Source organism: Festucalex cinctus, chromosome 21, assembly GCF_051991245.1.
Source record: "Festucalex cinctus isolate MCC-2025b chromosome 21, RoL_Fcin_1.0, whole genome shotgun sequence".
In the NCBI taxonomy this organism is placed as follows: domain Eukaryota; kingdom Metazoa; phylum Chordata; class Actinopteri; order Syngnathiformes; family Syngnathidae; genus Festucalex; species Festucalex cinctus.
In genome coordinates this window covers 511,280-534,129 of record NC_135431.1, presented here as the reverse complement: position 1 = coordinate 534,129, position 22,850 = coordinate 511,280, and the positions used below count along the sequence as shown (strand labels likewise).

General features: G+C 46.5%; 3 protein-coding genes across 9 annotated transcripts; 1 reads left to right on the top strand and 2 right to left on the bottom strand.

Moving 5' to 3' along the window:
- Window positions 1–87: 87 nt before the first annotated feature.
- On the bottom strand, window positions 88–8,629 carry impg1a (interphotoreceptor matrix proteoglycan 1a). 2 transcript variants are annotated; one of them, XM_077509940.1, is made up of 17 exons: window positions 8,323–8,629; window positions 7,475–7,699; window positions 7,230–7,396; window positions 6,800–6,837; window positions 6,640–6,680; window positions 6,434–6,525; window positions 6,163–6,312; window positions 5,569–5,627; window positions 5,459–5,479; window positions 5,197–5,381; window positions 5,066–5,118; window positions 3,168–4,986; window positions 2,545–3,092; window positions 2,138–2,357; window positions 1,519–1,741; window positions 439–512; window positions 88–363 (listed from the first exon to the last, which is right to left on the bottom strand). In XM_077509940.1, exons 1-16 carry the CDS (start codon window positions 8,375–8,377, stop codon window positions 479–481), a joined length of 3,930 nt encoding a protein of 1,309 aa, XP_077366066.1. In that variant the 5' UTR covers window positions 8,378–8,629; the 3' UTR covers window positions 88–363; window positions 439–478. The 2 variants fall into 2 exon arrangements, with proteins under 2 accessions (XP_077366066.1, XP_077366065.1); XM_077509939.1 differs by having other exon boundaries at window positions 6,434–6,528; window positions 8,323–8,628.
- mei4 (meiosis-specific, MEI4 homolog (S. cerevisiae)) lies at window positions 8,139–12,928 on the top strand. 4 transcript variants are annotated; one of them, XM_077509955.1, is made up of 5 exons: window positions 8,139–9,706; window positions 11,459–11,668; window positions 11,737–12,149; window positions 12,228–12,353; window positions 12,616–12,928. In XM_077509955.1, exons 2-5 carry the CDS (start codon window positions 11,494–11,496, stop codon window positions 12,871–12,873), a joined length of 972 nt encoding a protein of 323 aa, XP_077366081.1. In that variant the 5' UTR covers window positions 8,139–9,706; window positions 11,459–11,493; the 3' UTR covers window positions 12,874–12,928. The 4 variants fall into 4 exon arrangements, with proteins under 4 accessions (XP_077366081.1, XP_077366080.1, XP_077366079.1 ...); XM_077509954.1 differs by lacking the exon at window positions 8,139–9,706 and adding an exon at window positions 10,279–10,561 and having other exon boundaries at window positions 12,228–12,314; XM_077509953.1 differs by lacking the exon at window positions 8,139–9,706 and adding an exon at window positions 10,279–10,561.
- LOC144009955 (sorting nexin-14-like) lies at window positions 12,897–22,811 on the bottom strand. Of its 3 annotated transcripts, none has more exons than XM_077509947.1 (28): window positions 22,425–22,811; window positions 22,159–22,293; window positions 20,972–21,092; window positions 20,819–20,892; window positions 20,649–20,727; window positions 20,518–20,561; window positions 20,355–20,442; window positions 20,191–20,275; window positions 18,928–19,084; window positions 18,779–18,854; window positions 18,662–18,706; window positions 18,060–18,140; window positions 17,864–17,978; window positions 17,638–17,793; window positions 17,444–17,568; window positions 17,318–17,376; window positions 16,607–16,739; window positions 16,091–16,280; window positions 15,939–16,022; window positions 15,765–15,865; window positions 15,585–15,696; window positions 15,467–15,507; window positions 15,253–15,372; window positions 15,054–15,171; window positions 14,073–14,237; window positions 13,450–13,550; window positions 13,272–13,363; window positions 12,897–13,185 (listed from the first exon to the last, which is right to left on the bottom strand). In XM_077509947.1, exons 2-28 carry the CDS (start codon window positions 22,281–22,283, stop codon window positions 13,053–13,055), a joined length of 2,820 nt encoding a protein of 939 aa, XP_077366073.1. In that variant the 5' UTR covers window positions 22,284–22,293; window positions 22,425–22,811; the 3' UTR covers window positions 12,897–13,052. The 3 variants fall into 3 exon arrangements, with proteins under 3 accessions (XP_077366073.1, XP_077366075.1, XP_077366074.1); XM_077509949.1 differs by having other exon boundaries at window positions 13,450–13,545; XM_077509948.1 differs by having other exon boundaries at window positions 22,661–22,791.
- Between the last annotated feature and the right edge of the window lie 39 nt (window positions 22,812–22,850).

The following is a 22,850-nucleotide window of genomic DNA, read 5'->3' as shown; positions in this document are numbered from 1 at the left end:
TATGTGTCATGTGAACGTGTTTTGGAATGCGTCTGTGAATGTTGTTAAATGTGTTTTTGAGGGTTGACCAAAGCAAACCAGGTGAGCAGTAAGACAAAAAGACGACAATTTTGTTTTGTGAAATGGAAAAGTTGAACAAAAACACAAAAAAATCAGCAACTTTCTCTTTTTCCCGCCTAGTGCTCTGAGATGAGTTTTGCTTGAAGAGGGCGGTACAACGGCGGCCGCCATCGTGCGGCGACAAGCGTTTTTCGTTTCGTGAGGTTTGCGGCCGGCCGGCTTTGTCGGTTAGGGGGAGTCCTTCTTGAGATGATAAACCTTGATTGAAACGGCCTGAATCTGTGAGTCCAGGAGGCTCTGAGTCTGCCAGAGACAAAAAGTTCCACCTTGAATTCTCAAGACAAGAGAACCGAAATGAAAACAAAAGTCAAAGTTCACCTGCTGTCATGAGATCAGGACTTTCAGGAGGTCTGAAGTTTTAAGCCGCTAGGAGGCGCCCGGTGCCTTTGGATCTGCGCAATGAAAAAAAATAACAGGATGTTTGTATAGTTCAACCACATATTGTGAGGGTCTGCAGGGAACTTCTAGTCCAGTCCAGTCCACGAACAGAAGTCCCACCACCCAGGGGTGTCTGGACTCTGCTAGTCCAAGTGGCCCACGTCCCATGCCTTGGCTCAGACAAAGCTCAATGTGGCTTGGCTTGCTGAGGCAAAAGCGTGGGTGTGGGAGGAGTTTGGTGATGTCACAGAGCACGACTTTTGAGAACATTCTGCTCCACCGTCTTAACGTTTCAGGAGGGGGAAGCAGTGCGCCATCAAGTGGGGACAGCTGTGCTGACCTCTACTGGAGACGTTTTGAGTCATTGGGGAGATCACCTCAAAGAGTATTTGGAGAGATGAATAAATCATTTACAACCATTTTATGTCAGGGAATACAATTCATGAAAGGGTAAGACTGACCATATTAATGAACAAGTTTTACCCCTCCTGCACAAATTTTAAAAAAGCATCTCGACTTATCGAATCACTTTTGAATTTAACCCTCCTGTTAGGTTGGTTTCTTAGGAACAGCAATAATGTTCCCGGGTCAATTTGACCCAGGTCTCAAATGATAAAAACGCATCCCGATAAATATTAACTGCTGTCATTGCAAATATTTTCAATTAACCATTTTTAAGTTTCATCATGAAATACTGCTTTAACTTTGAAATGGGTCAATTCGACCCAGGCTATATTCTAAAATCCTGGGTCAATGCTCAATGTTTCCAAAGCATCTTGTGCACTGTTTTCATTGCAAATATATTGAAATGAAACTTTTTTTTTTTTCTTTTTTCTTTCTGTTGGTGCTAGGTTTGATAGCGAAAAGCTAATATTTGTTTAACTTGAAAGTGAGTCATTTTGACCCATGCAGTAAGCTACAATGACAAACATTTGCTAGCTTAATGCTAACATCTAATTTGAAGTGCCAGAGATGAGCTAACAGAAACTAGCATAGGCATTCTTCTCGCCTTTCAATCACCTGCACACGGCGCCGTGTCCGGGTTCCACGTGACACTCCGCGCCGTCTCCGCATCGTCTGGGCTGGAGCTCACAGACACTCCGACACGGAAGGCCGTCCACGGACAGGAAGCCCGGCTCGCACTGGCAACGCGCCTCCCCGGACCTTGCGGAACTCATTGGCTTCAGGACGCAGCGAGAACCGCTCCCGCAGCCCAGGAACTTGCAGGGGTCGGCCTGGTCCGCTACGAGGACCAGTCACAAGATCGCGTGAGTAACATTCGAGCTTGTCCGTGTGGATGTAACATCACTTGAGTACTTCCTGCCTGTGCTAATTAACATAAATGAAATCAATTAAGTCAGAGTGGCGCTACAGGTGAAAGAAAAAGAAAAAAAAAAGCCCTTCGATTGACCTTTCATTTCTGTCACGCTTTTCCACCTTACAAGACCCTCAAAGCACTTTACATTCGACTACTGTTCAGTTCAGTATCTTGCTCAAGGATACTTTGACATAGTCACAATAGCATGGGATCAAACCCACAATGCCTGGTTTGGGACCCACTGAGCCACACCTCCCCTAAGAAAAAAGCTTTTGACATGAAACCACGGGATCCACCTGGAATAAATGGAAGGGTTCCCACCTGGCTCGACGTCCAGAGAGCGGCTGTCAATGTTGATGTGCAGGTGCGCCGCAGCGGTGGAGCAGAAATCCTGCAGGACGCACTGGACCGCCTCTGTGATGTTGTATGGCACCGACTTGGCCAACTTCATCCTGCTGTTCACCACTACGCTACCTTTGCGGAAGTTCAGGATCTCCAAATTGCGGAATCCTGTCAGGTTGGCCTGCAAGTATGGTAGCAGCTTTTTGGGGGTTAGGGGGGGAAGTTGTGGGACCACACAAAGAACAAAGATAATGAGCAAAAAGTGGGGGGAAAAAAGATTTGGAAGAATTATGAAAGATCTCCGATGTTATGTTCAACTGTCTTCATGGACTCAATTCCCCTAAAAGAGGCGGCTAACTCGATTATCCAAAATAATTGTGACTTACCACATTAAGGAAGGTGTTCTCCAGGGACCTGTACTCGGGTGACGTCTTGTTGAAGAGGTCCTCAGAGAAGTCAAAGTTGGTGACACGTAGGCTGAAGAAGACCACCAGCTCCCGACCGTGACTGGCTGTTGTCATGGTGGGTGTGGTCAGGTACCTCACAGTGGGCGTGACGGTCACACTATCTGATGTGTGCTCCTCAAAAAAGCCGCTCCCTTCGTCCGGTGGATACATTTGGTCCAGTTCCTCCGCCAGGTCCCTGACAGCGTTGTCGTCCACTGTAGCGACTGTTGTGCTCATCTGGTTTTCAGTTTCTTTCATGTCCTCCTCAATGATGATTACAGACGATGCACTTTGTTGATGAGGTTCCGCCACCTCAAAGAGTCCAAAGTCCACCGTTGGGCCGTGAGGAGAGAATCCAGAAGCAGAAGGCGTAGGCGGTGCTGAAGGTGTCACTGTCACGCTGGCATCACTTTCTAGGGAGGGATCTTTTTCAGCCTCCACCAGAACGTCCTCCTCTGATGCAGCACCCCCATCTGGAGGATTTATGGCTTTGAAATGATGGAGAGAAAAGCTTTATAAGAAAAGTTTTAACAGGAATAAAAACATCAAGTTGTGATACTCACCTGTTGGCTCATCTTCAGTCTTGACTGATTCTGCTGAGTTGATGTCCCGCCCCACCGGATAGTCCACACCATCCGAATCCTCTTCAGAAAGCAAGTTGTCAGTGATCGGATATTCTGCTTCACCAACGTCCTCCCCAGCTGCTCCCGGAATGACGGGCAAATTATCCTCCTCATCCGGAGGCCCCTGGCCTGGTGCGACAGGCTGAAGGTCCTCACCAGTATTTTCTCCGAAGAGATCTTTTTCCCCATCAAATGGTGCAAGCACCTTAATGGATTCAGCTTGTGGTTCAGTGGTGCCAAGCTCCAAGACTGATTCTGGAATGTAAAGTGGTTCCTCTGCATTTGGATGAGGAATTTCAATTGTTTCCTCTTCTAGTTCTGTGGGGTCGACCAGTACTTCACCCTCTGCCTCTTCTGGTACCTCCGTCTCGCCTGCTTCTATTACTTTAATTGAAGTGTCGATTTCTTCCTCTGCTTCTGACTCAGGAACGTCTTCTGTCTCTTCCTCAGCTTCAACAGGATCTCCTGGGTTGAGTTCAACACCCACTTGGACTCCTTCACTATGTTCTGAAACTCCTACTGGTGTTTGTACTTCTGCAATTTCCTCATCGTCAGTTTCGTTCTCCTCCCTTACATTTGTCTCTGGTTGTGGTTGAGACGCTGAAGGATCGTCAACAAGTGCGTCCTCTGAATCAACAAATGAGTCCTTTGGAGTTGGAACCCCGGCGACCTCTTGTTCAAATGCTTTCGCAACATCAGTCATTTGCTCCTTAAGTGTTGTGAAACCTGTCGGAGCCAGTTCCTCTGAATTTGTCGCTATTTCCTCTGAAACATCAGGCAAGAGTTCTTCTGAACCACCAGGTAATGTTTCCTTTGCATTGTTTTGTGCTTCGACAACATCAGATAAATGTTCCTCTGAAAAAACAGTTGATTGTTCTTCAACAAGAGTAGTAGCTGTTTCCTCTGAAATCATGTTTTGAGGTCTGACATCTTGCTCATGTTCTGCTTCTGTCATGGGAAATCTTTGTACTTCCGTACCTCCATGTGGTTCTTCTGCTATTTCCTCCTGCTCAACCACATCATCTGTACTTCCATGTGGCTTTAAATTGTCAAGTTCCTTGTCCCCCATTCCTTCGGATAAGTCTGCTTGTTCAGCGTCCACCGCAGCTTCTTGTATTCCTCCCGTCACCTCCTCATCTGGCATGTAAACATTCTCTCCAACCGTCTTAGAAACCTCAGTTGGTACGGGCGTCTGGTCTAAAACCTGAAGGACTTCTTGAGCAGGCGTGACTGCTAACTCTTTCCGTGGTGTTGCTGACTCGGCCTCCAATTCCAAACTGTCCTCACTGGGGGAATGAAGTTGTGGAACATCCAGGTCAGGTAGGGAATTACTTTTTTCAAGAACCTGCATTGGCTCAGTGGACATCTGGCCTGTGGCAGAGTTCAAAAGTTCCTCGTCAGCAGGAGACGAGGTCAGTGAAACCTGCATGGTGAGCGTCCGGCTGTCCTCAGACGTTAAGTCCAGGTCAGCCAATGTTGAATGGCTCGGTGTGTAATCCCGGACAAGTTGCCCAGTTTCAGTATGATGAAAGGTCTCAATTTTATGAGAAATAATCAACTCTTCTTCATCAGATGGCTCCAGCGCATCTGGCTCAAACCTCAGGTCCTCCTCATCCTCATCTTCATCAGTGGGATCCAGTAGCGTGACCAGCGCATTCTCTTTCTCCATGGGGGGCAGGAGCACCGCTGGGCGATGTTTATCCACCTCTGGGTCATCCAGGAACACTTGAAATTCGTTGTGGGAGTCGGGTTCACTGGCCTGAAAAGTGAGTGACATGCCAATCAACAGACGCCATCTTTTTACACCTGGCCTTCCTTCACGTCTGACTGAATACCACCTCTATGCCAACTTCCTGTGAGGAGGACCACGTCGGCGCCGGAAGGACCTCCTCTGCCACCAAACAAGCAATCAAATTTATCCACGTGACTTGTACCACATTTTACACATGCAGTTTGACCTCCACCGTACCTGGGTCGAAGTTCAATGATTCCAGATCAACTGGAAGGGACGCCTCCTCGCGCAAAGCTGTTGTCACCATCTCTCTCAGTTTTGAGTTAGCCGTCGCAGTGGCAGCGTCATCCACCGCATCAGGGCGGGTTCCTGGGGAAGTCGTTTCAAAGACCAGGGAGTAGTGGACGGTGATTCCGCCAACACTGAACAGGAAGCAGAACTACTTTGGTTAAAAAAAAATACACAAATAACCAGAAAGACAACCAAGTCAACTAATTACCTGTCAGCTTCCTGTGTCTCACTTGCATTGGGAACAAATAATGGGACATTTATCAAACTGCTGTTGAAATGTTATCAGACACAACCCCACAAGCAGTGGATGGGCCCTACCTGATCCGCAGAACCTGGATGCTTTTAAATCCCGGAAGTTTGTCAAAAACGTGCTGCATCTGTGGAAGAAACACTTTGTTGAAACACACCAATGCTGAGCATCTTCAAGGTCCTCGGTGCATTTGCTAATCACGTGGCAAGGCGCCAACATGTGGAAGAACTTGAATGGCTGCCGTCTATCTTTGGCCAGCTGGAATCTGGTGTGACATAATAGTCTTTGGAACGTTATCAGGTGACTTCCTGCTGTGAATGGACCTGATGTGACTCTTATCAACTCCAAGCACCTCTTCTTCTATCAACATCATGAGGACAACAAAGGACAACATGGCTGCCATTCAATGGCACCGTTGCACATTGGTGTGTAGAGATGAGATCTTGCCTTGAAGCTATTAATGTTAAGAAAACCTGAAGGTGTAAAGAAGATGTTTGAAAACACTTCATGGAGACAAACATCTGGGATAAAGTCAGGAACAAAATTAGACCCCATCTTAAACATGTCTTCAGAATTTGATATCGAAACTTCTCCAGAAGCTCTGTAGTCTTTAGAAGTTCTTCAGAACTTATTTACATGTTCTATGGAACAGCACAACCCACCTGGTCCTGCAAGTGGTGAGCCAGGTCAATGTACTGGGGAGAGTCTGGGTCATCCAGCAGTTCTCTGTATCCCGGATCCACGAGGTCGATGCTGAACTCCACCCTCTGCTCCGCCGGACTCTCAGGGACAACATTAGGAATGTCAGAGTCCTTTGCCGCAAAGGAGAGTGAGAAGACAATTTTAGCCTGGCTCTGGTCTTCGGAGCTCGGTGTACATTTTTTATTCTGCACAAATGCGGGAACATCAAATACTAAATAGTTCTGTACGTACCTCCTCTACTTCCACTGCGGTTGTCCACTGTTGATCAGGGGGAGAGCTTGGAGAGGACGTGGCCTGGCTGAGGAGGGCGGTGGTGGTCAGAACTTCTGGAACCAGCAGAACACAGGTCAGAGCCACCAGAGCTGTTGGTCGTGTCAATAAGTAGTAGAAGGAGTCAAGTTATTTTTCTCCTGTGAGGTTTCGAACGACATTCCTACCTGGTGTGTCAGAAGGGACTGGACTGGGAGTCAGCGAACCTCTGCGGAACAATACTTTGGTTATGAACAGATTATATCATAAAGATATGAAAACGAGCCGATCACGTGGTTGAAGGGGGCAATCGGGATCATGTGTTTAAGAAAGGACCTCGCCGCTTACTGTGATGGCGGACGCTCGTTTCTGGGGCGCTTCATCCTCTGCACAAACACACAAAAGACCCCAATGACCGTGTGAATCAAGTTTGCCAATGTTGTCATGCACAAGTCGGCAAATACGGATTACCGCAATCAACTTTTCATTTACATGCCAAGTCTGTTACTTACTGCTGGCTACTGCTTATGCTTAGATTACATTTTCATCAAGCAAGCTGTTATCTTTTAATCTTGTGCTGATAAGGCAACACTATTAAAGATACTCTCAAATAAATTCATTTTTTTCTACTTAAATACTTGAAAATGGAAAACTGTGTAGTGTTTAAACTGTTCTCTCCCTTTTGTATGATACATGACGTTTGAATTTGCAGGAACTTTAAACGTGCGTGGGATTTTCTAGCGTGTAAGATGACGCAGTTGCTGTTGGTGGTTTTCACCCTGTAGATCATGTCCAGGTGCTCCTCAGAGTTGCTGAAGTTTCTGGCAATGTCGGCGATGCAGAGCGACTCCTGCTGACACGCGTGAACCCACCGCTGGTACTCGGTGGTCCCGGGAATCCTGTCTAAGAAGATCCTGTAGGCCTCCCACACGGCCTCCTGGCACACTGGCGCAGAAAAGAATGAAAAAAAAAAAATTGAGGCTTCACAAGTTGAAGAACTGATAAACGTGTGGACAGGCGCACCTCGGAGCTGGTAGTACGCTCGATGGCTGGCCAGAACCTCGCTGACGCTCTCCTGAGGGCAGATCCTCACTCCCGAGTGCAGGAAAATCGACCTCTTGGATCGGCGCCTGCCGAGCTCCGACGGCCATCTGGTGGGTGACGGCTGCGACTTCAGGAATGTTGCCGGTGGAGCGGACGGCGAGACCACCTCGTACTTCAGACCCAAGTCCAGCGGGGCAACCCGGCCTGCAGTGAACAATGCCGAGACTGAAAATGTGAAAACTGTGGAGAAGGTGGGGACTGCAATAGGACAACAGGGCAAGTCCAACACTGAACGGCTTCACAAAAATAATTAGCAACTTTTGGAGCGGCCAACTCGGAGGCCAGACCTCAGCCTAAATCAGATGTTCTGGAATGACTTTAGGATCCAGAGAGTCCACACACTGAAGACTTAAAAGCAGATCAGCTCACATTTTATGACCAATATATTCAGAATGCTTGAATTTACAAAAGGTTCACATACTTTGTCTTACAACTTTTTTGTTTTGACCAAGCAACAGTCCTTCAGGACACCTGGGTGGGTATGTAGACGTAACTAGGAGATGCCTGCGTATTGGACCCAAATCCAGAAGACTCTTATCATGAGGAACTAGAGCAGCCGTCCATCATTAAAATCCTTTTTCACGGTAACGTAGCGGGAGCGAGATTTGCACGTAAGATTCCCGCCAGTGTTTGTGCATCTTGTTTGAGCGGGATAAAGGATTACTTACGCAATCCTAATGAGCTTTCGCAGTTCAAAAAGTCTCCAGAGTCTTTGTCATCCTCATCAGTTTCACCAATCTCCACAAACACAAAAGAATCAGACTTACCTTGGACTTGCCAGGTAATGAGCAGCAGCAGTCCCAAGACCCCGAGCCCGAGCATTGTGGAAAATTTGGAAATAGGTGATAGGTGGACAGCGAGGTGTTCTGCTCCGCTGGCGGAGGTTCACATGAAGGCCGATGAGCGTCCGCCGTCCGAAGCCTCCTGAGGACTTGTGGGATCGGCCGGCGGCGGAGGGAAAGTGCTGTTCGCTCCGCCCAAAGGAATTGTGGGACATCCATGGGGTTAAGAAAGTAGACTCTGTTTTGGGAATAATCTGTTTATCTGCTGCTCAGACATAATCCCGCTTTACCATCGCAGCTCGCTGCCCTCATCCTGTTAGTGGATTTCACCCGCTGCACCAGCTGGACCCCCAGCCAGGAAAATGCCCCGGGATCACTTCACTGCAACATTCCCGCTCAAGATGCTCTGAAATCACCGCAACGTTCCTGTTTAGGATAACCCCAGAACCACCGCAACAGTCCTGTTTAAGACGCTCCGGAATCCGGTTCAACATTCCACAGAACCGCCGCAAAATCTTTGCTCATGATTCCCTGCAATCACTTTTCTGTTCCTCTTCAACATTTCTTGGAATCATTGCCACTTTTCAGGCCAAGATTCCCTGGAATCACCGTAATGTTTCTGTTCAAGACTACCTGCTGCCGGGCCAGCATACCTCATTTGATAGAGTGGTCGTCTCCCAACCCAGAGGGTCTTGGTTCCATCCCCCAGCCCTTGTGACCATGTCGACGTGTCCTTGAGCAAGATACTGAAAGCTCAGTTGCTTTTGATGCTGTCTCATCAGTCGGTGAATGAGGAGACGGTGACAGAGCTCTTGGAGTACCTTGTTGGTGCAAAATACTGTACAATTGAAAGTCCGTTTCCACAGAATCACTGCAACATTCTTGTTCAAGATGCTCCCAGTTGATCGTAACATTTTCATCCATGATACCTCACTGCAACATACGTGTGATCACGCCACTTCGTGTGATGGTCATGACGAAATGTATCCATGTTTTAAATAGATCCATATAAACTGCATATTTCAAATGAGCACTATACTCACTGTAATATAGTAGTAGTAATATTATTGTCAGAAGTAGTAGTAGGCTTGTTAATCGAAATTAGTAGCCGTAGTAGTAGTAGTAGTAGTAAGCACACACGCAAAAGTGACAACTTGTTTTGGAAAAAGTTCTATTTCAGTGTTGGGCTATTTTGTTGTTGTGTGTTTGTGTGCGTGTGAGTGTATTTGTGCTGCGATAAAATCCAGACGCCGACGCTGATAATCCTGTTAATTTTCTCCACGTTTAAGCCGAAGACGGAGTAATGTGCGGGTGGCGACGTCTGGACCACACAAACATCACATCCTGTTTGTACAACAACACCACAAAGGTACTGCACTTCATTGGAACTTCCTCACCACTCTGATAAACACGCACACAACAAGCACATGATGGCAGTTTGCCGGTGTTGAGAATTTGGCTGTCTCAAGTTCAGCAAAAAGCCTACAGGTGCATCCACGGTGGAGATGTCTACTTACTGGGCCCCAAATTTAGCCATTCATTTCTAAGATAGATAGATAGATAGATAGATAGATAGATATTCTGAGACATATTTTGAAACTTTGAAGGAAGCTATTCCATGTTATAGCCGACAAATCTCGTCAGGTCAATTGATTTTAATAGGAGACGATTTAAAAGTGGTTGATGGAAACAGTCAAGTTCACTGTTTGAGAGGCTCTCATTTTTTTCATACAGGGATCCTAGCCTAAAACACGTACTGTTGACTGTTTTCAGCGGGAATAAAAGAACAGAAGTTAGCTGTAAAAGTGGCAACGTAAGATGGCTGCCCTCTCGCTTCAACCGCGAGGGCCCGCGTTGTGTGTTCAATAAAGTTTCGCCCGCGTTGTGTGTTCAATAAAGTTTCACTAAGGGAAAAAAAAAAAAAAGGGCGGTCGACTTGGTGGTCAGCGACGTGACGTCACTCACCCATTTATTATCGCCACCTGTTCCTTTCAACGCTTCAAATGTTTGTATTTATGACACGTCATTGGAAATTAAGTTGAATTAATTTACAGTCCATCCCTTGAACAAAGAGTGTCATATTGTGTGCCCCCCCACCCCCACCCCCCCAAAAAAAGAGAAAAAAAAATCAACGTGAACGTCGATGGATGTGAGCTAAAGCTAGCGTCAATTAGCACCGTTAGCTTAGCTTGTCGAATGGAACAGCACAAAAGACGTCTGGAAGGTAATTTCAAACATTTGTTTAAAAAAAAACCTCACACCTTGTTCAACTACTTCACGAGCAACATTATGGTATTTGGACATCGTACGCTCATTAATTAGGTATGTGTGTTATTTTTCAAAGATTCATTCAGACAGGCGCCTTAAATCAAAGATGATTCCAGTCATATAATTTACCGTATGATGGCGTTTCAAACTGCCATAACGTTCTTCATCTTTATCCTATTTTCAAGAGACAAATACTTTTGGAAAACTCCCTAAACACAGACAATAAATAATGACGCTCATTATTTCTAATCAATTAGACAATCAAATTCCAGCTATGTGAAACAGTCGGCATAACAATCATTTGAAAACTACAATGCATGTTGAATTGAAAATTGTCAACATTGAATCTTTTAAAAGCCTCTTTTCTGTAAAGTAATATGGACAAATGTAAAGTAATAATCATTATCATGCAGACATTTAGTCATTTAACACAGCAAATGAAGCAAAACCATCTGTTAGGTAATAGTTGCCATGCGTTATGGCAAAAATAAATTGCTAATATACATCATAAAGAATAAATCTAGTTGAGGCATAAATATATGTATTAAGAGGCATTTGATGTTCACAAAAATAAAAATCATGAAATTAGCAATGGTAGCGAACTAGCGATGGAAAATATGAGCAGATAAAATATGAGTATCATCACAGAGACCCTTTCTTTAACAGTTGTGGGAAACAGCTACCGTTTGGGATACCTTCAATGATTACACATATTCTATATGTGATTTCCATGTTCTTCGTTTGTATAGTGTGAGAAATATTATTTGTCAACAATACAGTCGCGTTGCAGTCACTCAACTTGGATCTGTTTCCGGACTATGTATTAACGTTTTGACTGTTGTGTGCGTGTCAGAGTGCTTTTTGGCCAAAGTGGGCGTGGCCGTGGCGATGTCGGCGATTAGGAGCAAGCCGGAGGGCGCGAGCGTCCGCCAGCACGTCGAGGCCTTGGCGGCGAGGCTGAGGGAGCGCGACGAGACGTGGCGGAGCAAAGCGGAGGAGCTGCAGCTGGAAGTGCTCGGGCTACGGCGGGCCCTGCTCGTCGCCACGGCAACAGCAAGCGCAGGTGACGATGTCAGCCGGCATCCCGTAATAAGTCACCAGTTGAGCGAAAGCGTGCGTGTGTTTTGTTAGGTCACGAGCGCGGTCCGGGCAGCGACTCGGACACTCCGGAACTCTTTCAGCCCGTTCCGCCCCCGCCGCAGGTTTCGCCCAATCAGCAACGGGATGCTCGGCAGAGGGCGGGGCTTCCCCACGAGCGCATCCTCCACTCGCTGTGCGCCATCCAGCGAGCCGCCGACCTTCCGCCGCTCGGGCCGGGGGGAGACGGCGACATTTCCGAGGACGTCTTGTGTGAGCTGCTGGACGCGTTGGCGGCCGCGTTCGGCGAGCGCTCGCTTGGCGGGGGGGCGGGCCAACTGGCCCTGAAGGCGTGCCATGCGTTCGCCTCCTCGCCGGCCACGCCCACCGCCCGCCTGACGTCTCGCCTCAAGGCCTCTCTGAGGGAGCTCACCGCCACGTTACTGCACGCCGGACGGCGGCAGCCCGTGAGTTCAATTTGACGAGAAACCATGACCGATTGTCACCTCGCAAACCGATGAAAACGATCCGCGTCTTCTTCCAAGACGGTCGACCTGTTGGCGGAGTGTTTGGCGGCGTTGGGGAGGAGTCGCATGGCCAAGTCCTTCCTGGTGGCTCACATCCTGTCCCAGGTCAGCGTGCTGGCTGAGCAACTGTGCCGCGCCATCCACGTAATTAATTGCACACAAACACGATTACAAAAATACGATTGGGATGTCCGTTTCTTTTTATTCATCTTTTCCAAAATCTTTTTATGAAAATTGAGCTTTACAGAGACCCTTTCATTGGAGCAAAGGGTCCAAAAATACACATTTTGGATTTTGATCATTTCTTTGGTGCTGTGAGAGATACAAATTGATAAAACATTGACAGTTTTTGTTGACTAAAAAACTAATGAATAAAATTGTTTTTTTATACATTTTTCTCTTCCAGGAGAACGCCGGCGTGGAGCGGATTCCCGTGGACGAGTACCACAACGCGTTGCGCCTGCTGACGATTCTGGAGGATCTGCTGAGCGACTCGTCTCGGCGCCAGGAGGTGAAGTGGGAGCAGACGGAGAGCCTGCGCCACCTGGAGCAGCAAGTTTTTGCGCTCTCGCACGAGTTTCCGCTCTTTGCCGTCACCGTGTGGCGGGTAGCCGCGCTCGCCGCGTCAACAAACCTTTCGTCTTCAGCTACAAACCCGGCATAAAAAAAAAAAACTAGAACGAAAAATGAGTTTCAACAATTTTTTTTATTTTTTATTTTTTCCAAAAACAACCCGAACGCTACCTAGTCAAGATTCAAAACAAACTCTTAATATATGAAAAACGTATTTTCCAACTTCCAGCTACGATGATTGATTGACGATCTATTTGGTCCAATCAACTCTCAGGAAAATTGTTCCGAAAACTTGATCGGGTTACTAAATCGTTTTAGTCCATTGGAGGAAACGTTTTTGCGCTTATTGGCGCAGTTCAGGGAAGAGTTCCAGCACGGCGATATCCAGCAGCACGTACGACATCTCAACACACACACAAAAAAATGAGAGAAAAATGAAAGTCGGCTCAAGAGTATGTCAAAGGTTCTCACCTGTGAGTGGTTTTGTACCTGCTTGTTGAGGAGCGGCTGCTGAAGACCCTCAAAGAGGCGCCGGACGCCCTCGCGTTTGGCCTCCTCGCCGATGCACTTGCCCACCACGTCTTCATGTCACGCAAATGGGAAGGAAAAAAAAAAAAAAAAACGGCATCCGTCTTTGCTTGATGTCATGTGAGTGGCATCAACTTACCGGGCAGATATCGGAGCATCTCCTCAAAAGTCTGCTTGGCTCGCGCCTTCTTGGCCAGGCCGCCGCGCTCCTCCACGCTTTCCGAGAAGATGGCGTCTGCGCTGGGGAACACGTTTGGACGTGACCTTCCCAATTGCACAAATTTCCTAAAATGCTCGATTTATAGTTGACTAAAACTAAAGACTAAAATGCTGGATTTATAGTTGACAAAAAGTAAACAATCTTTTGTTTTTTTGTTTTTTACTAAAACACTAAAATGCTCGATTAATAGTTGACTAAAACTAGACGAAAAAAAAAAAAAAATGTTTTTGGACTAAAATGCTTGATTTATAGTTGACTAAAAATAAAAAACAAATTGTTTTTTGTACTAAAATGCTTGATATAGTAGACTAAAACTAGACGAATAAAGTTGTTTTTTTTTGGACTAAAACACTAAAATGTTGGATTTATAGTCGGCTAAAAATGGAGTAAATAAAAACAGGATGAGATTAACTATGATTAAAAACTAACAAACGTGATTGAAAGTGGACTAAAAGTAAGACTCCATTTCAAAATGTCTGATAAAATGAACACCAGCGGAAATGTTCGTCCAGTCAACGTGTGTCTGTCGTGCGTTTTGCGACCTCGTAGTTGCGTGATGAGCGAGACGAGGCGGTGCTCTTGCAGGATGGCGTCCATCTTGCCGCGCATGTGCTGCTCCATGTAGGCCTCGAAGGTGTTCTTCAGGAAGATCCTGGCGGCCGACAGGAAGTGATCCAGCCAGCGCGGCATACCGAACACCAGGCGACCTTTAGCCAAAGACGGCGGTGGGAGAAAAAAAAAAAAAAAAAAATCGCTATTGCTTTGTCACCATCTTTTGGTGCGCTGAACCACTCTTTAAAACAGTTGGGTCAAAAAAGGGACGGACCCAACTACTTGGGTTTTTCAACTTAGCCCCAAAGTTGACTCAAATGAATAACCCAAAAATGGGTCACCTTGTGGGTTATTCATTTCATTTCTCTCAACTTTTTGACTTAAAAAAACAAGTTTTGTCAGTCCATTTGTGACCAGTTCAATTGGGTTATTCAATTAACCAAAACGTTATAACAAACAAAACAACCCCCAAGACTGGGTAGAGCAACCCAGGGTGGGTTATGACTTTAATTTGACCCAAATTTTTGAATTATTTCATTTAGTTATTTATTTATTTAACTTTCTGAGTGAAATAACTGGTCAGTTTTTTTGTTTTTTCCCAATTCAATTGGGTTATTCAATTAATCCATAAAGTTAGGTTGAGCAACACAACTCCCAAAATTGGTTTGCTTTGTTGTTAGTTATTAATTCATTTTGACCCAACTTTTGGGATTTATTTATTTATTTAACTTTTTGGGGGTTAAATAACTGTCGGGCAGTTGTTGTTGTTGTTTTTTTTCTAATTCAATTAACCTCAAAAGTTAGGCCAAGCAAAACAAGCCCCCAAATTGGTTTACTTTGTTAGTTATGAACTGAAGTTGATCCAACTTTTTGGGTCAGTCCTTCGTTGACCCGATTTTTGACCCAAGTGTTTGTGGTCGAGTGAGGAGCTTTAATAACGCTTGTTGACGAGAGCGTGCGCGTCCGCGTACCGATGTGCAGCAGGTAGTCGTACATGCCGTCCACGCCGACCTCCAGCGAGCCGTCGCGGCGGCGCTCCGGCCTCTCCGCCGCCGCCTCGGCTTGACGGATGAAGATCTTGTTGAGGAGCTGCACGCCAGAAGACGATGACGACGTCATCATCGTCTTCTGGCGCGACGAGCGACATGAAAATGGCGCGAGCGCTCGTACCCGCCTGTTGGCGTCCGCGCTGGGGCTGAGGATGGTCAGCTCGGGCCGACTGGGTTTGGCTTTGGGAGACTCGCACGAGTTGAAGAAGGACTGGATGAACGGCTCCAGGTTCTGACCTTTCTGGAAGGAAAACAAAACAAGTGATGTGGCATGCAGTGCCCCCTTTTGGCCACAAGAGGGAAGGAACAGCAGGTTTGGGAAAAACGACACTCACCTCCTTCATCAACTTCCCCGGAACGGACTTGAAAATCTTGCCTGCAAGGCGGACAAACATTGGGTTGAAATGTTCCAGTCAATAATGGGGCGGGGATGGATTCCCTTGCCGGAAGTACCCAAGTTGACGTCGGGAAGCATCCTGTCCGCAAACTGAGAGCCCACGCTGTGAGGAGACAGGAAGTCGGCCAGCAGCTGACTGTTGCTCAGCTCCGGATAGCGCAGGAGTTTCTGCGCACAAACACAAACGGCGTTGTCGCCAATCGTGCGCTTCCGCCCGTCCTACGCGAGGGTCTTACCTGTAAGTAGTCCTCGAAGTCTTCCCTCTTGGAGGTGAGGAATTCGTGGTTCTTGGGTCCCAGGATGCGTTTGGGGGGCAGCTGCGTGTCAGCAAACGCGCCTGCGCGCAACACCGTCTTTCAAAAGTTTTGCCGGCAGAACCGAGTCCAACCCGAACCGCAACGAGGCGTTACCGTGAAACTCCGTCAGCTTGGACTCCAAAACGTAGAACTCCAAATATCTTCGGTACACGCACCAACGTTCGGGATCGTGTCCGACTGCCGAGAGTCGCCGATTGAAGCGGTGTGCGGGAACGGAAACGTGGGACGACGGGAAACCGGCTCACCCTCCTTCCTGTCGTTGCGCTCCACGTCGATGCAGAAGACGGGAACCTTCTCCCGCTTGGCGTCGTCCTCGTACAAGTCCACGTACGGGATGGCGACGGTCCAGGCCGACAGCTTCCGCAGGCTGCCCGCTGCCGAGGCGGGCGCGGCCGGCGACTCGTCGTCCTCCAGCACCATCGTGGCCTCCTCCACCTGGAATGGAGTCGATTTCCTAACTTTATGTTCATGTTTTATTGACAATCTCAGACATGTTAAGTTCATCGTTTGTGTCGTTATCGAAAACGCGGCTGACAGTGTTTATGTGTCAGATGAGTTCTCGCCTCACAAAATGTTCAAATGCTAACAACACAAATTTGTAATTATGTGGTCGTGTCGTTCGGCTTAATTGCATTTGACAAATTTCCTTCCATATTCTTTTGTATAAATTGTTGGTGGATATTACAGTACACACCCCAAAGGGCTTTTTAACCACCTCAGCTCTAAAAAATCAAAAAACGATTTACTCCCAAATTGCTCACCACGTCGTCGTCAGTGTCGGTCATGGCGCTGGGCGGCAAGATGGCGCCCTCCATGGCGTTGCTCCTGAACACGCCTTTGATTTTACTGCCAATCCTGCCGATCCCAAACGACTCGCCGCGCTTGGAGGTGTTCCTGAGCGAACCGTCAAAAATGGGATTGAGTCGTGTTGTTCAAAACTGATTGACTGGCAGCCATTTTGACTGAAGCAATTGCTGGCTGTTTTACTGCTTTTGGATTGATTTTGCAAAGCCCACAGAATATTGTGTTCTATTGCTATAAAAACGTGGAACCTACTAAAAGGAAGATTAGAGTCTCTTCTTTCGTCTGGAAGGAAAAAGTATATTTCTAACTTTTTCTGTTTTGCAGCAATTAGCATTAGAATATAGCTCCGTTTCATCATTATTCACATTACTGGTGAAAACAGTGGGGGAAAAAAACTTGTTGCAACATGGCCCTGTTCGATCTCTTATACTTGTCGTTTCTGTATTTTATTTCAACCGTTCTTTGCAGTTGAGAGGCTGCATCAAAGATTTCTGTAGACTTCTACTATAAAAATACGTCTTTGGGACACTTAAAACATTAAAAATACAACGTATTTATACATTTTTGGGAGCAAATTAGTTAAGCTTCAGGCTGCAAAACAAAATAAAGTCGACTTTCAAATTTTGGATAGACACAGCACTAGTTGAGTTTGAGATCTATTAACAAACCTGCTAACTCTTGAGCTCCTGGCCGGCGACTCCGCCCCTTTCAGCAGGTATCTGAAGTACTGATCATACGACACAAGTCACCTTCCAGTCGGCACGCGCGGTTTGCGGCGATGGCCGGGCCTTTACCTCGTCGCTGTGGCAGAACATGGGCGTGAAGACCGTCTCCAGGAGCAACAGGACGTGCTCGTACGCCTCAAAGAGGCAACGCATGGTCTGCAGCTTGACCACGGCGGCGTACGGACCGGCGGCCACTGGGCGACAACACAACGCGTCCCGTCACGTGACCCCGGCACAACCGACCCCGCGCGCGCTAACGTTACCGTTCCTGATGTCGTCCACCGTGGCGCGGTCCAAACTGATCTTGTCCACGCTCTCGTCCACGCAGTACGTCCGGTAGATGTGCACCACCTCGCCGTGCAGACGCCGCAGCTCGCCGTCGCGCAGCTCCGGACTCAGGATCTTGTCGTTGAGCTCCTCTGGAGGAACGCCGGCGTCAATCGACGTTGGCGGCGAGGTCGACGCCGCCACGCCGCCGGTGAAACTTACCCACGGCCAGGCAGAACTGAAGGACGTGCACGGCGCCCTCCTGCTTGAGGAAGTTCATGAAGCGGAACAGGAGGTCCTGCTGCTCTCGGATCTCCTTCAACTCCAACTTGAGGACCTGCCGGGACGGCACGCGCGCAGTTGCATTGTGGGTAACGTTGAGCTACGCGCGACTACACGAAATATGACAAGTACTGACCGAGGGCTTGTTGGTGCTGCGGTCTGCGTATTTGTGCAGGAAAGGTACGCGAGCGGACGGCGGCTCGCTGGCGGCTTCGGGCTGCGAGCAAACGCAAGAATCAAGACGTGTGAAAGGGAGCGACACCTCCCATCGATGAGGTGAGCTACGTCTTGCTCGAGGGCACCTCGATAGTTAGTCACGTTTACTACAATTTACAAACAAACGTGACAACAGTAAAGTTATGCTTTGTATGTATGAAAACAACAACAGAATATTGTGTATGGATCCATCAATACAAATATGATTTAACATCACCAAAGTGAAAGGATCCATCAATAATAGAATTACAAAAGTGTCAATAATAAGGAATTACAGAAATATGAAAATAATCCACAAGGGAGGAGAAGACATTGCTGCATGTCCCAGTTTAATAACTTCCTGTTCTTGTCTTCTGGGAACAGTTAGAGCTTGACTGCCCTCTACTGGTTAAGTAATGAACACTTGAAAGCGAGTGTCAGGTTCCATTTTTGGAATAATAATGACAACCCAAGTGCTTTTTGGGATATTTTTCCATTTTTGAATGTTGAAAACGGGCTTTTCATGATCTTATGTGAACTCACCGGCGTGTCGTCGACAAATTTGAGCACCATCAAGTTGACCGTGTCCTGGAAAAAAATGGATGAAAAGCAGGTCAGAAGAAAGGGAAGCTAACCGCAGCTTGAGTCGGACGGACTCACCGGGTCGGCCACGAAGTCCATGGTGGGCAGCATGACGGAACCCGACATGACCTCGCGCAGCAGCAGCGCCAGCGACCTGATGATGCGGGACACGCCCACAATGGCTTGATCAGAGCAGGTGTTGAGGGAAGACGACAAGTCGTTGGTACCTGCACTCGGTGGCTTTTGGCGTCATCAAGTAAGGGAAGAGCATCTCGGTCAGCTTCCGGAGGTAACGAAGCTCCTCCTGCCGGCTGCGCGCCGCCACGTGGAGGTCGCCGCCGTACTCCTCCAGCGCCGCCTGCTGCAGCGTCTCACCTTGACCGACTGAAAAGTAAGAAGAAAATAAAATAATCGATTCTCATTTAGTACAATTCAGAATCAATTTTAAATGTCCTAAAATCAATTTGATTTCAATTATTTGATACTATCTTGCCCTTGTTTGTGTTCTGGGAACGTTGCAGCATGTTGTACCCGATTTGGCCACTTGGGGGCAGTGTGGTTCCATGCGTTCTGATACACAGTTATGTTGGAGCCACATTTGAGAGTAGAAGGAAAAAAAGTCACGATCAAGTTATGCCGATAAATGTTGATTTTTTTTTGCAGCGTAAGAAGAGCATATGCCGGTGAGCAGTGTTAATTTCATCAACAAAAAATAAAACAAAAAATAATTTTGTCAACACACATTTTTCACCGGACTAGAATAGACTAAAACCCTCATTAATAAACTAAAATAACTAGGACTAAATCAGCCTGCATTTTCGTCGACTAAAGATGTACTTCATTTCATAGAAAAACTGGACTAAAATCTATGGACGTTTTATAAAGCCTGAACAAAAACGAGACGAAAATATGATTTTGTAAAATCTTGTGTGTGCTAATTGGTCACTGTTTTCATCAAAAAGATGAGACAAATTTTGATGTGAAATAGTTTTAGATCCAAAATGTTCAACATAATCTGCTGGCAAAAAAAATTAAAAATACATTGTCCTGACTAAAACGAGACTAAAAATAAAATAAATAAAATTACGTTTTCTTGGACTCAAAGACTAAAATGATAGATTTGTAGTTGACTAAAAATGGACTAAATAAAAAACGGGATGAAGCTAACTACGGTAAAAAAAAATAAGCATGATTGAACCTGGTCTAAAACAGACAAAATTTTAAAATGGTGGATTAATGAACACTACGGATGAGTCATGTTAAGATGTTTCTCTGTATACATTCCTGAAGCGTTTTTGTATGAATAGCCGTTCTTTTGAGGGATAAAAAGTGCCGCGAGTAGCGCGCTAATTAGCATTAGCGAGTCAGGCTGGAGTAGATCATGACGATTAAGCAGAAATCATTTGAAATCAAAATCGATTCCGAATCGAACCACTGACCCAAAAATCAGAATCACATTGCGAGACAGTCAAAGATTCCCGCCGTCTCACCTCGAGCGCCGGCTCTCGCCAGAACCTCCACGTGCTTGACGGCCGCCTTCATCACTCGGTCGGCGAAGACGGCGGGCACGTCCACCTGGGAGGACGAACGCAAGCTACGTCTCAATACTGACATGCTCCATTAGGCCGAGCGGAAAAAGGCGACGTTGGCCAACCTTCTGAGCTCTGCGGACCAACACGGACGCCATGAAGCGGAAGCTCAAACGGAGCTCGTCCACGCACGCCTCGTCGTCCGTGATGTCCCTGTTGGGCCACAAAGGGAGGTTCGACGTTTGCGAGGAGGAGGAGGAGGAGGAGAAGAAATGTTGACGGACTCACCGGTACCACGGATAAACAAAATTCTCCAGAACCAGCTCGAACATCTTTCCAAGCACAAAGCGGAGAAGAAACGGCTATGACGGATACGTACAAGTGTTGACGAAGGTGACATTTGCCGGCAAAGTTTTCACCTCAGCGATGGATGCGTCCACCTTGGAGTGAATCTTGAGGCCCAACCACGGCTGGTAGTTCTCCAACAGCAACGTCGGGCTGAACAAGCACCAAACAACAAACGCAGTGCCACTTGGCGATGTGACGGATGTCCACTAGGTGGCGCTGGCATCAGTCAACGCAAACATACCGATGCCGCTTGCATTTCACCTTCCCGCACACGGCACAGCTGCGACCGGAAGGAAACAATTCCCGTTCCTGACGCTGTCATAACAAAAACGCGTCATCCTCATCGTTGTTATTATTATGAGCATCTACTTCGTCAAAAGGGAATGCGCCTCACCTTGCGTGGCACGACGCTAGCGAACAGGACGTTTGGGAGCAGCGAGTCGGGTTCCAGAGCCCAGTAGAAGGTGACCACTCCCGCCAGGAAGGACCACAAGCCAATCAGGATGTGGAGGTACCTGCAAGCAGCATGGGAACAATTTTTTCTTCACATTTTTAAAATTCGACTGTATAGTTAATCGACTGAACATCCTTGCAGTCGTTAGCTAACTGAATTAGCTATCAGATATTAGATACTATGGCGATTGTATGAAAGGTGAGCCCAAGTAAAAAACAATTCCGAGCTCAAGTCACAAGTCAAAATGGCGGTCTTACTCGGTGAAAGGAAGCTCTCCGACTGTGGATGGTTGTCATTTGATTTGTGAGCATTATTTTTGATTTCAAAATGTGATGAAATGTCAGTCCGCCGGGTTTGTATGCTAGTCACGGGCAAAAGCAAAACAATACGCCGTTTGGGTTTAGGACGAAATTACCACCAAAGATGAACATAAACACAGATGTGTAGACTGAGAGAAAGTTAAAAGTTGATACATCCTGTATTTAAAAAGTGCATTTTCCTGAGTGAATCTGGCAAACAGCCCCTTTAAAGATGCCATTTAAATAAAATGTATGGACTGAAATTTTAAAAACTTAAATAAACCTAAGAATATAAACGCAAAATATATTGAATAAAAATAGATTGAACTAATGATAAATACACAAAGTAATTGTCTCAGATGTGACATATTGTTAGTTTAGATTGTTAAAGTGTTCCTATTGTCATTAAGACTGTTTTTTGTTATAGTGATTTGTGAACAGCTAAAAAAGAAACCAACCCGAAGCGAACTTCGGGAGCGCTGTTGTACTAACGTCACCGGCTCGCGCTTAGGGGCTTCAATCTATTTTTATCTTTTTTTCACTCTTAAAGTATCGTGCTTTTATATTTTTAGGTTTATTTACGTATTGGCAATTTTAGTCCATAAATTTTGTTATTTTGAACAATTGTAAACGGAAAATTTCCGGACAATCCTGTAGCCTGACGTCATCTTCAGGCGACCCCGGTACAATCTGGTAGCCCGATCACATCTTTCCACACACAACGGCTGTCCAGATACCCCAATTTTTGAAACCTTTATTTATCCCCGCACACTTAACAAGTGACTTCTGTTGGTATACGCTGACGTCATATGACGTAAGGACGCTGACCTGTGGAGCAGGATTGTGGCGGCCAACATGGCGGCGAGGAGGCAGCAGAAGAGCGGATACTGACGAGCCGAAGCGAAGAACGCGTCCAGACGCAGAGCTCGCAAAAAAGCCGACAAAACAGCCATCCTCTCGCCCCTAAAACAACACACACACAAGTGCGAACTCACATGATGAAAACGAGAATGAGCACGAGCAGGAAATATTGGTTGAAAACGATGTCAGAAAAACACAAATAAAGGAGTTAGCTAACGGCTAAGGACACTTACAGCGACTTATGGAGCGTCGTGTTTCGTCACCAAAAAAATAAAATAAAAAATTCGTTGTTACAGATTCCTAAACTTGGAACATCTTCCAACCTCGTCCTTCAAAATTTCTTTGACAGATGGAATGTTTTCTAACTTTTCTTGCTTCCAGTCGTGTTGCCAAGTCGAGTCCGATCTCATCAACCGGTTCGCGTGCAAACATGTTCCGTGTTTTTTTTTTGCTTCAGGTTATCACTCACCACAAGCGAGATTCAGCTGACCTCGTGTTGTCAAATATAAATGATAGCAGTGTCCCATTATTTAAACTATTTGCCTTCCGACATTTTTCCAGGCAGGCTCAAGAGAACGGAAGGCTCTTACTTGTCCAGACATGGCAACGAAACATTTCATGACGTCACTTCCTCTCAACATGACAAGTTCAATAAGGTA